This window comes from Hypomesus transpacificus, chromosome 2, assembly GCF_021917145.1.
Source record: "Hypomesus transpacificus isolate Combined female chromosome 2, fHypTra1, whole genome shotgun sequence".
NCBI lineage: Eukaryota > Metazoa > Chordata > Actinopteri > Osmeriformes > Osmeridae > Hypomesus > Hypomesus transpacificus.
Genome location: NC_061061.1, coordinates 11,682,645 through 11,695,090, shown reverse-complemented (window position 1 = coordinate 11,695,090; position 12,446 = coordinate 11,682,645). Strand labels below are relative to the sequence as shown.

At 47.2% G+C, this 12,446-nt stretch overlaps 1 protein-coding gene across 1 annotated transcript; it reads right to left on the bottom strand.

The window, feature by feature from the left end:
* Positions 1-1,179: 1,179 nt before the first annotated feature.
* LOC124473788 (14-3-3-like protein) lies at positions 1,180-9,677 on the bottom strand. The gene is made up of 6 exons (XM_047029467.1): positions 9,556-9,677; positions 7,626-7,937; positions 4,718-4,841; positions 2,592-2,755; positions 2,355-2,450; positions 1,180-2,187 (listed from the first exon to the last, which is right to left on the bottom strand). Exons 2-6 carry the CDS (start codon positions 7,923-7,925, stop codon positions 2,131-2,133), a joined length of 741 nt encoding a protein of 246 aa, XP_046885423.1. The 5' UTR covers positions 7,926-7,937; positions 9,556-9,677; the 3' UTR covers positions 1,180-2,130.
* Between the last annotated feature and the right edge of the window lie 2,769 nt (positions 9,678-12,446).

Sequence of the window (12,446 nt, the reverse complement as noted above, 5' to 3'; positions counted from 1 at the left end):
TTTATTATCACCGTCATGCATTTACAATATAAGAAAAAACTTGTCAGAGTTAACTAGTACCACTGTTCACGCATCTACCACTGTATGATAAGAAAAGCAGAAGACATCAGGGTACAATGTCTGCTCTTAGAGCGGGGCACCCAGCAAACCTTGATAGGTGTGATACGATGTTAATAGGGCCCCATGCATTTCAGTACTACCAGGGAGACCTCTATTGAGATCATGACGACACCTCCAGGTAAGAATAGTACTCTCTTGGCACCTGATTTCTTTTTGTCTTGTATTTGCTTACATTTCTGTCAAGTTAGTTCTGTGTGTCTTCTATGATCATCTGCACCCTGGACAAACTTGCCACCAAAGTACCACTCCAATATTTAAATGGCCAATATTTTAAAAATCAAGAAATGTATTGAAATTCAGTTTCTGCAAGTTAGACGTTTCCTACACATGTTTAAATAGGTCTTATTGACTCTTCATTTCTAAGAGGAAGTTGGGAGGCTCAGATCCCTCCTACATCCTGGATTCGACAGACAGGCAGACACCTGATACTGCGTGGGTCTGCTGGGCCATGCTGAAACACAAAGCAACCTCCCCTCCTTCATCCCCAGAGGAAATCCTTGATCTGATCATGCCGGTATCAGCTGTATAGAGAAGCGCATACACCTACCCCATTGAAGGAAGAGTGAGGGCTTTGTGTATTATGAGCTACTAGTTTCTCCCTCTTCACTGCTCCAGGGGCAGGGCACACCTCGCATAGTTGAAGGGAAGCTGTTGAATTGGGGTTTCAGGCTTTAGCGTTCATGATGAGGCACCATACTGACACTCTTCATGACAAAGGCGTCACCTTTGAGTGAACCAGGAGTGTGGCTGGGCCTGTGGGGGGTCTAGGTGTACATGAACAGAACCGTTAACTGTTCAGGTCAGCGGCCAGGAGTTGATGGGCTTCTTTCTGCCTCCGCCCCTCTTGACTCAGTCTCATCCAGACAGGTGATTCATATTCACTTAAATGTAAACTCTCTTTGCTGTGCCTCCTCATGTCCAGAGTGGTCATGGCACACTGCCACATGGCTTAGTAGCAACAGGCACTCATGCTATGATTTATAGTAACAACTCCCTGTAAATACATAATACAAATAAATGATGCATGTTCAAGCCGTAACTCAATCAAAACAGGCAACATTCACTTTAAATTAACTTTTTATTCCACATACATGAAATAACATATTTCCCTCCAAATAACAGTTATGCTTGGGTGTTCGGTATGAAAATTCCAAAGACATGAACAAAGCAAGCCAGCCCATCAACAGTCTGCCCCCCTTTCCCCATTCACCACCCTTATAGCCACATGCAGTTCAGGCAAGTATCAAAAGAAAGGGAAAAAAAACAAACAAAACCCCCCCCAAAAGAAAAAAACCTTAATGGGAAAAGCATCAACTAGATAAGCACATGGGATCTAGTTTTACTGTCCTGCTCGTAACCCAGCCACAGCATTAAGCTTGTGTGCTCTTTGTTCTCGAGAGATTTTCTAGACCTCGTAATTGATACATAGAAATACAAATGCAGGTCACCCAAAATGAGGAATAAGAAACTTGGAACAGTACATGGAATGTAACCTTTTGTTTCATCGCGACCATGCCTACCATCAACAGCCTCCTCTCCCACTGCTGCACGAACCAGCTGTCAGTTCCAGAGCTACACACTAAACCTGCTGCCTCCACACTTCAGTCGGACTGATGTTGTGAACCACAGATGTACCAAGTAATGGCGGCTGTCAAGCACAATACCGTCTAGATGAATATACCTACAGTATAACCGTTTGAAAACGTAACTTGCCACATTGCACAACTTGAGAATTTACCCCACCCACAGTACATACGCAACACACCCTATATCGTTTCCCGACATTAAACAATATCAGCAGCCCCTCTGACACCATGCCCCCCCCCCCCCCCCCCCCCACAAGTACTACAACCGAGGAATAAACCTAGAGGAAGTGTGACACAGGTCGATGGACATGGAACTAAAAAAAAAGATAGAAGGGAAGCTGGACGATGATGACAAGGTGGTCTCAACTGTTGATTATGAGCCAGGGTGATGACAGGCAGGCGACGACCCCCACACGGGGCCAGCTCATTCTCTGGGCTCCTCAGTGTCCTCGCCATCCCCCTGGTTATCTGAGGTCCACAGCTGGAGGAGGAAGAGAAGGGGGGAGAAGACACAAGCGTTAGGAGACACACTGTATTCAAACTGTTCCCAGCCACTGTCAATTCTATCCACGTCACAAAACGTGGTTTATGAGGGAGCGCATTCTGCCGTCCGTAGCTCTCATGCAAGCTTCTCGTCATCGCACTCACTGTCAAATTGTCTCTCAGTAGCTGCATGATCAGTGTGCTGTCTTTGTACGACTCTTCACTTAGATTATCGAGCTCTGCGATGGCGTCGTCAAAGGCCTGTGAGAAACGCAAAAGACAAAAAAAAAAGTCAGACGTTAGGGACGAACACGCCCCTCCTCCCGCCACCAACACTCCGGCAGGCCAGTAGAAAGATCGGTCACGCGTTGAAACGGAATGAGAGCCCTATCTAGTCCCCACCGTCTTGGCCAGCTTGCAGGCCTTTTCAGGAGAGTTGAGGATCTCGTAGTAGAACACGGAGAAGTTGAGGGCCAGGCCCAGGCGGATGGGGTGGGTGGGCTTCATGTGCTCCTTGCTGATGTCAAACGCGTCCTTATAGGCGTCCTGGGACTTGCTGATGATCTCTGCAGGAAGGAGCACATTGACAGTTCATACTGAGACCCGGGCCTGGGCATGTCATGCGTGTTGTATGTGTGCGTGTGAGTCGAGGGTGTGGCTTTGTACTACGAGGTGAGAGGGTCTGCCACGACAGGCCTGTGCCCTTGGTAACAGGCAACAGAGATGAGTCTTCTGTCCGAGAGACAGCTGGCCGTTAATAACCTGTGACCACATTCAATGATAAGAACCAAATCAAGGGGGCCGTTTGTGTAAACAAAACGCCAATATTGAAATAATGAGATGTCAGTCAGCAGGACTCTCTCTTCCCCCCCGAGGCAAGTAGGGTGAAGTGCCTTGCCCAAGGACACAATGCCATTGGCTTGGCCGGGAATCAAACCAGCAACCTTTTGATTAATAGCCCGATTACCTAACCGCTCAGCTATCTGACCTCCCCAATGACCTCCCACATGAGTGTGATGCAACCCACTCCGGGACAGTTTTGTGCTTTCTTAGTGGAGCAGAGGAGAGGTGTGCACATGTCTTCCTCTGCTGCAGATCAACACAACGGAGAGTGTGTCTCCCGCTGGAGGGGACAGAGCCGTGACCCTCCTCTGCGCTCACATTCTCTCCAGCAGGGCTCTCGTCGTGCTTCGGCCCCCGGAGGACAGACAAACACGGGCCGACAACCCGCTTCGGGGAGGCGGTTGGACAGGCAGAGGAGAGGGAACATCAGGACATTTGAGCACGGCCCCCCCCCCCCCCCCCCCCCCCCCCCCCCCCCCCCCCCCCCCCCCCCTTCATCCCCTACCGGCTGCCTTTGGCCTCATCGCCGGCACGCTAATCACAGCACCTGGGATAACTGACTTGACTTCCATCGGTGTGACTTCATTTGCATGGCACATTTTTTCTACGGCACGACAGATTCTTTTCTCCCTACCTCCGTGGGTAATGTGTGTGCATGTGGTGCCTGTGCGATGAGTCATGTGTCGGCTATGTACGAGGACACGCCTCTGTCAGGCAGTGCTGGGCCCTGCAGTTTCTGGGGCGTGGCAAGGCACACATGCCAGGGGTTCCAGAACTAACATGGAAAGATCCAGGACTCTAGAAAAAATGCTCTAGAACCGTTTCCAGATCATAACACTTAAAAACGACCTGCTTGAACACCTACTTGACAGACACTACAAGAAACGATTGTTGGTAAAGCAAAGAGCTCCTCCGTGTTCCAAGTTCTACTCCTGTCACTCAGTCATGCAGCAGAGAGTAATGACGAGGCAGAGCTACAAGTCAGCACCTGTTTCAAGGCCCCAGCTCTACCAGGAAGTCTACTCGCTGTAGCCCAGCCCACAGAAAAGGTGTCCGGGGCTGGCCGCTCCTCTACCCCTCCACCCCCCTTCTCCTCCCCCTCTTCGTTGTGGTGAAATGACATCCATACATTCCACACAAAGACACAGCTTCTGCAAATCCAGCAGACGATCTTCCACAGAGCTGTATATCCTGTGGTGTTTTGGGGCGGTGTCAAAGTCTGAGGAGAAGAAGAAGTGGGAAACGCCACATCCAGCCTGTACTAAACTTAGTGACTTTTCATGAATGGTGTGTGCCAGACAGTATAAGAGAAAGAAAGAAACTGGCATCGAGGAAGCAGAAGGGAAATCAACTCTGCAATGACGAAACACACACTTCCTCTGTCTTTCTTAGAATAGATGCAGATTCCCTCAGAGACATTACTAGTAACCTGTTCTCTGGTGGGCTATGTTAGCCTTGGACTAAAAGCCACTAGTCCTGGGCCCCAATAACAATGGATCTTAGCTGTTACGAGGGTTTTCTACGAGCAAAATAACGAACCGTCGTTATAAGATGCTTGTGAGGAGAAATCTACGAGCATTTTCAAAAGCCTCTTTAGCTACGATGGCTTCGGGAGACGACCCCGTAAAACTCTTCTCCATGAGGCAGGAGGGCCGTGAGAGGGAGGGGCCAGTAGCAGGGCTTACCAAGCTTCTCGTCTCCGAGGGCCACCTCCGCTAAATAGCGGTAGTAGTCTCCCTTCATCTTTAGGTAGAAGACTTGGCTCTCCTTGGGAACGGCATTGGGGATCAGGAACTTGTCCAGAAGATCCTGAGGAGAAACAAAAACAACACATGGGGTTTGTTACTTGACTTACTCTTAGTCACCTTGGGTCCTAGGGTTAGACGTGGAGACAATGGACAAGCTGGATCAATCCAAAACCATGTTGATCTGTCTTTTGAATTTGTTCCCCATGAAAATGCTTATGTACTTAAACTATTACTAGGAATATTCCTTCTCTTAAGCAATTCTCAGTCCACACACACACTAACTGACTAGCTGCTGGCTACTCTCATGCTAGAGGAGGCTACCTCTGATAGCCCAGGGCTACAGGCCCGGGAATGTTCCCAGGCCGCATCACAGATGCTTCAGAGACCACTGAGGGGAGTGGGGGAGGACGGGCTGAACTCCTGATGAGCTGCACTAGTGGAAGTAGGTCAGAGAAAAGGGAAGGATGAGAGGGGGAACAAAAGGGAGGAAGAGAGAGGGGGAGAGAAAGAGGGTCAGAAAGACAGAGATAAGAAACAAATACTGGTGTCAAGCTCGGCTAGCCTAACTGACAAACCATGCTAAAGATATGGAACCCAAACCCACCAGCACTGCATGAGAACCCAACCCAGCAGAACGGGCCGCAAGACAAAGCTACACATTTAAATCGCCATCTTGCTGAAATGTCGTCAGTCAGTGTTCATTGACGACTCCTCTGAGATACTATCCTTGGGGAGTGGTGGTCAGAGGAGAAGTCAGGCTAGCAAGCAAACCAGATTCCATCCACCATCCCACAGACACTGCAGGGGACAGTCGAGGGTTAGTCATGCGCCACTCACGCAAAACAGACACCGTGGATTCGTCCATCTGCGCTCCAAATCCCGCCCTCCACTGATTGAGCCCCTCCCCCCGGGGGATGGTGACAGTGACCTCAGCCTCCCTGCTCTACTCATCTCCTCCCCTCCCTTTCTCCTCCTCCCCCATCTCCTCCTCCACTCAACGTGCCAGAGTGTAGCTAAGCTACCCCTCCCTCTCCCACCTCTTGCGTGTGTGTGTGTGTGTGTGTATATACGTACCTACCCTCCCCCATTTTCCCCGTCTATTTTCTCTCAGCATGCCTACGAGTAACAAAGGCCTCCCCCCCCTTCCAACAGCATGCCTCCCACTTCCTCTCTTCCTCCCCGTCCCCCAGGCGTGTCCGTTCCTACGCGAGGTGGAGGTCACTGGCCCAGGACGGCAGCTCAGCTGCTGTCATTATGGGATTAGATCCCAGTGACTCACCAGAACAGGCCAGATGAAGCACAGCCTCCACCACTCGGGTCCCCAGCTCCAGGCTGCTGTATCACACCCACCCACCCACCCTACTGGACTCTGGTGAAAGACTTGCCCAGCCTGTAGTGCTCCACAGGACCTGCTAGCACCACAGGCTCCTGTTGTCCAACTGTTGAGAGGCACCCCAACACCTACACAACCTCAGGCCTGGAAGACTTGCGTGCAGGGGAAGGGAGGGTCTGGTGGCCATGAGACCAACCAAGCTTCTCGGTGTTACAAGTTATAGGTTACTCCTGTCACTCAGTCATGCAGAGTAGAGAGGAACGAGGCAGAGCCACAAGTCAGCACCTGTTTTAAGGCCCCAGCTCTACCAGGAAGTCTATTTGCCGTAGCCCAGCCCACAGAAAAGGTGTCCGGGGCTGGCCGCTCCTCTACCCCTCCACCCCCCTTCTCCTCCCCCTCTTCGTTGTGGTGAAACGACATCCATACATTCCACACGAGGAAACAGCTTCTGCAATTCCAGCAGACGAGCTTCCACAGAGCAATATCCTGTGGTGTTTTGGGGCGGTGTCAAAGTCTGAGAAGAAGAAAAAGTAGGAAATGCCACATACAGCCTGTACTAAACATAGACCAAACATGACTTGAGTGATTTCATGAATGGTGTGTGCCAGACAGTATAAGAGAAAGAAACTAGACTGACGAGGAAGCAGAAGTTGATTCTGCAATGACGAAACACGCATGGGCTCCAATCCCAAATATGACTAGCAACACCAGATGAGCGGCACCAGCTGGGCTGTTGGAAACCATTCTCCTGCGTTGTACTGGACCATTCATAGCATTCTTCCCATAGTCCTACTAACTACACTTCTATTACCTGACTGGACACACCAGCTGGATCTGCTGACCCAACCAGGAAGTCTCAGCCCAATGCTTGCCATAAGAGAGGGCAGTCAAAATGGGAAGGACCCCTTCCCCTTACATGACTACTAAAAGAAGAAGATGCCATGGTTACTTTAAGATGGATCACCGTCTTTTTTTAAAGACTTGCCCTGGTCTCCTACAACTACACAGGTGTGTGTGGCGAGGAGACCAGATGGTTGTTTCTGGACAGACTCGAACCCCCTGCCAGGAGATCACCTGCGACACATCTCCCTCCCTAGCCTCCATTCTCCACACCCGGGCAAGCGGGATGAGGACTGCAGTAATGAGCTCGGCTCCAAGAGGCCCTTGCTCATGGCAGACGATTAGAGCAAGCACGCCCAGCTTATTTGGATTACTGTCCAACTACTTAACATGCAGTCCTGGTTGAGAGAGGGAGAGGGCGTTTTAGTGAAGGGCCCCAGCACCACTGTTGTCATGTCTAGAAAACATATGGACCAAAAACCAACAAATCACTTATGATGGCGAAAAACATGCAAAATACGTTGAGGGAGGATGGGGTAGATGAGTGTTCTTACACCTGATTCAAGCGGTCACAATTAGCATCAGGGGTGTTGAGAAACGACACGTGCCCCTTCATGGTTCCGTTCCGTCTTTCTCTAAAGACCCCCCGGAAAGTGAGAACCCCCATCTTACCAGCACGTCGTTGCAGATGTCCTTCAGCTCCTTCTCAATCTCCTCCTTGTACCCCTTGGACAACGCCTGCTTCTTCTCCTCTTCGGTCTTCTGCTCAATGCTACACACCACCCTCCAGGAGGAGCGCCGTGCCCCCACCACGTTTTTGTAGGCCACCGACAGCAGGTTACGCTCCTCGTTGGAGAGCTCGTTGCCCTCCTCTGTCACGGCCTTCATTTGGGCCGCCATGTCATCGTAGCGCTCCGCCTGCTCTGCCAGCTTGGCCATCTGGACCCGCTCCTTCAGCACCACCTCGGTCATGGCTACTCAGGACTGGGGAGGGAGGGGAGGGGGACAGGTCAGGAATCATCCTTGGCCATGTATTGATATAGTGCGGTGGATGGGGGAACTTGTGGTCCTAGGGCATAGCTACTCAACTGACTCATTCAGTGCTCACTCTAACACCAAAACAAATGCACCCTCTGCAAAGGATCAATAAGCTCTCTCTGCGTTCGCTGTTCCCCATGCAGGATGGCCCCGCAGGCCTTCTTGGACAGCACAGATTTTTTTTTTTTTACCATGTTCAATCAATTCCGTTTTTCCATTCGCGCATGTTGCAAGGCCTACTCGTACTGTTTTCGACATGTCAATACAAAAGGCGCCAATTATGTCGTGGACAAGTCGCGATTATTTTTCATTCAGTTAGAATGGAATTCTGTCAGTTATGCAATAATAGGTGTGACTACTAGGATTCCTTTACTACTAGCTTCGCACGCTGATGTGCCACACCCATATGTACCTGATAGTATGATTAGCTTGCTTGCCAGTCATGCTAACTCGAGACTATAGAGGTTATATTATCTACTGATATACTCGGTTACTAACTTCAAGTTATTTGCGTGAAAGACGATAACTTATGGATTCTGTAACTAGGCCTGTGCTACATTTTTGTCGATGAGGCCGGGGGCACATGCTACCATGAACATGGACTGATCCGGAAATCCTTAACTATCTAGCTAACTACACGCTATGAGTTCGAGATCAGTGAGATCAAAATGCTAGTTGTTGCAGGCGTTACGGTTATTTAATTGGATTTAAAAAAATTAGACTAAATCTAATTTTGGCTATTAGCTAGTGAAAGCGACGAACATTCCCTTTTTTTCCTCCGGCATGGACTATTTGCTGGAAAATAAATATTTCATTTGTATCAATTCGTTAGTTTTCAGTTGATTGTAATGTTACTCATTTTAACGTATAAAATAGACACTAAATGGTCAAATGAATTCCAATATAGGCTAACATTAAGATAATAATTTTCAAAGATAGCCAGTTCACATCTTTTTGTGTCCAGCAAATAGACTGAACCTTCCCTTCCTCGTGACATGCAATAAGGCGGCGGCCTCGTTTTACTGCGAAACATACCCATGTTGGGATAGTAAATTAGCCTACCGTCTGTATATACGTACTGTACTTTCCCCGAGAAAAGCAATCACGTTTCAAACCCTCATCAGTTATTAAGAACAGTCTGAGACATAAGGACATTCATGAGCACAATTCTTAAATCGCGGATACGGCAAATTCCTGAAACGTTCAGTGATGGAAACATTTCGGACGTTAGATGATTAAACCAGCCCCTTGCACTTGACACTTTGTCATACGAATAGCTACTGGTCGATTTAGACACCAGCTTTATAGGATAGCTTTCATCTTTTAATTTGAGGTTTATTCCAGGAATGAGACTAAACCCAAACCGACGTGACTGACACTACAGTACTGTAGCAGCTAAGCTAGTTAGCGAGCTATTGTTCTTGTCAATGTCTAGCCAGCCAACGTTACCAAAAGTCGTCTAGTCTAGCTTCTCTAACCCCAAATAAATAGATTGAGAATATCGCTTGAAGACACAAATGATACAAATAACATTTTATAAGTGCATTTTGTCTGCCTTGCTTACCTGAGTGCTAAGAGATAGTGGTGTTCTTGATCTAGCTAGCTAGTCAACGGTACAACGCCTTCTCTTCGCTACCAGTTCTTCTGAATGTGATCCACGGGGTTTCCTCACACTCACACCAGTCTGAGATGCAGCGACTGGGTACACATGTTATGAATACCAGTGAACTCATGATGGGCGGGGTCTTAGCTTTCGTAAGAGTTGTATTGGTATAATGGTGAAAACTCCGCCCTGAAATACAACGTTATTACAAAACGAGTGTACCTAGGGAGCAAGACAACCGACGTCAAAGGATGCCAAGGCAACGGAGGATGATTGACGCGTTATGGGTTGCATTACAACCTGTGTGCTACGAAGGTCTAATACACCACAACCTACTTATTGACGAAATGTTAGTGTGAGGTGATGCTGAAGCCAGATTTAAATCCAACGTTTCGAACGTGCAGAATTAACCCACAGCTTCCGCCAAAGGCATCAAAAAGTAAAACCAGATAATATGCCACAAAAGTGCACGATTTGGTAACAAGCAGCATACAATAGCCTACTGTACATTGGCATGTGTTCCTTTCTCCAACACACAGCCATTGCATGAGGCCTCTATCACCTAGGAAGTCTCACTTATAACCACAGAAACCTTTGGACCAAGAATCAAGTATTACCTGACGTTACTGTACCAAATATGTCATGGTTACAGATGACAGTATTGTTGTTATAATAACCAGAACACTACAGGCTACAACCTGACAGCCTGCTTTAAAGAAACAATATTTTTGCAGTCTAGCCAGTTTCCATGGGGAAAGTGAATCTATTTTTATCATGTCACATGTTCTCCCCTAAGACCCTGGTTTGAAGTCAGTAACCTATTTAAGGCCAATCATCTGATAGCACTACGATTTCAGGCTAATATAGGTAGCTGTTTTTCATTTTCATGCATTTTACAAATGAATTGCCTGTGAAAGTCCCAGTCCTAGGTTGCCTGGCAGGGCTGTAGCTAAACTGGGCATTCTGAGATGAAGGCTGAGTGCGTCGTTGAGTGTGTGAGTCAGATGTTGCCTGACTGGTTGAGTCGGTTTTTCCCTCTCTCTCTACTGTCAGCCACACCCTGAGAAGCACACACACACACAACACACACACACACAGAGAAGTTGCAAAGGACACTCCAAAAAAGGCAAAGTGGTTCCCAGAGATAAAATAGTCTAACTAGTTTGTGGCCTGAATTAACATACTGCAGCATAGTGGCCTCTGCAAACTAGTTCATACTAGAGATAGTTTGAATACTCAAATGAATACAAAAGATTATTTACATAGTCTTAGCAGTGGGGACAAAAGAATAAATGGGAAATCATTACAGAACCTGCTGACCAGACTGGTAATGTAAGAGACATTTACATTTAGTCATTTAGCAGACGCTCTTATCCAGAGCGACTTACAGTAAGTACAGGGACATTCCCCCCCAAGGCAAGTAGGGTGAAGTGCCTTGCCCAAGGACACAACATCATGTGGCATGGCAGGGAATCGATCCGGCAACCTTATGATTACTGGGCCGACTCCCTCACCGCTCAGCCATCTGACTCCCCAGATTAAATTCCAGCAAGAATTTGTGTTCCAAAGCTGATGGTGAGGAATAATTCTAGAGGCATTTTTCGAAACCAGTTGACCCAGTCCCCCATAAGGGTTTATGCATCTGGCCAAGCTTGCATCATTCCAACAACGATGACGACGACGACGATGCCCTCAGGTGTGAAAAATAAGTCTGGTCTGCAGTGAGTTGGAAGGATTGATGAAATAATATGAATGTGACTCGTATAAAGGATGTGACATCCATCAAAATACATTTATTAGCAGCCAGTTAGCGAGGAATGGAGGACTTACTCATCTTTTTTGTAACTAATGGTGAAGCCTATTGAGGGAATAACTCTGTGTTTGCTTGAAGGGGGTAGATGAGTAACTAATGGAGATGAGGGTGAGGTTTCTAAGACTCCCACCATTGTGTAAACTGAGAAGGAAGTCAGAGCCTACTCTTTGAGGCACACATATATACAATAATGACCTTATGGACCAGCACAGCTCAGCAACACAAAACAGCTTCTTCTACACAGAAAAGTGTCAGTCATTGAGAAAATAAAGTCACATTTGCTACTGTATTGGGATATGTCATATTTAAATGTTGTGGAAACCACAGAAATCAAAGGCAGGCAAACAGAGAAAACTGTCTGAAAAACCTCTTACATTACCTGATATAATTTCCTTTAACACAATACTATGTGAAATGTTGCCGAAATACAGCTGATTGAAGACTTCTTTTTTCAAATACAGTTGATTTAAGGTTTAATTCTCAAGAGTAGGAAAGCCTTAGAGCGCCCCCTGTGCTCAAACATAAGACAACACAAAAGACCTTGAGGATTACAGAAAATGTTACCTATATGTATAGGGACAGCATGCTCTTCTACACAGTTTTTGTGGGGAACAGGTTTATCTACAGGTTGTAGATGTACACGTAAATATGCACATGTGCATGCAAGCAAGCAAGCACACACACATACATGCACACATGCTACTATATTATATGATATATATAAACTTTATTACAGGCTCAAGGCCCACATAGTAAACATTGTATATATATATGTATATATATTTTTATGTTTTTATATACTATATATATAGATATGGTATATGTTATATAATATTTCCTTAATGGGTGATGGAGTATCCTTGACCGGGCCACTCGAATTTGTGTGAAATTGAGGATTGATATTGTACTTTTTATCTTACCTCTTGAAAAAATAACGTATACTTCCAGCTATATTTAACCAAGAACATCAATCAGTCTTTGTATTTGCAGATGTCTTTTCTCATGGCAGCCGGGTCTGAGTGGGTGAGTGTGCACCAAC

What these genes read in the sequence shown, in the direction of transcription:
- LOC124473788 (XM_047029467.1), bottom strand. Translation starts at nt 7,925, where the DNA reads ATGACCGAGGTGGTGCTGAAGGAGCGGGTCCAGATGGCCAAGCTGGCA. An exon ending in CCTCGGAGACGAGAAGCTTG is followed by an intron (nt 2,756 to 4,717) that starts GTAAGCCCTGCT and finishes TCCTTCCTGCAG; the next exon opens with AGATCATCAGCAAGTCCCAG. An exon ending in CCTGCAAGCTGGCCAAGACG is followed by an intron (nt 2,451 to 2,591) that starts GTGGGGACTAGA and finishes CGTTTCTCACAG; the next exon opens with GCCTTTGACGACGCCATCGC.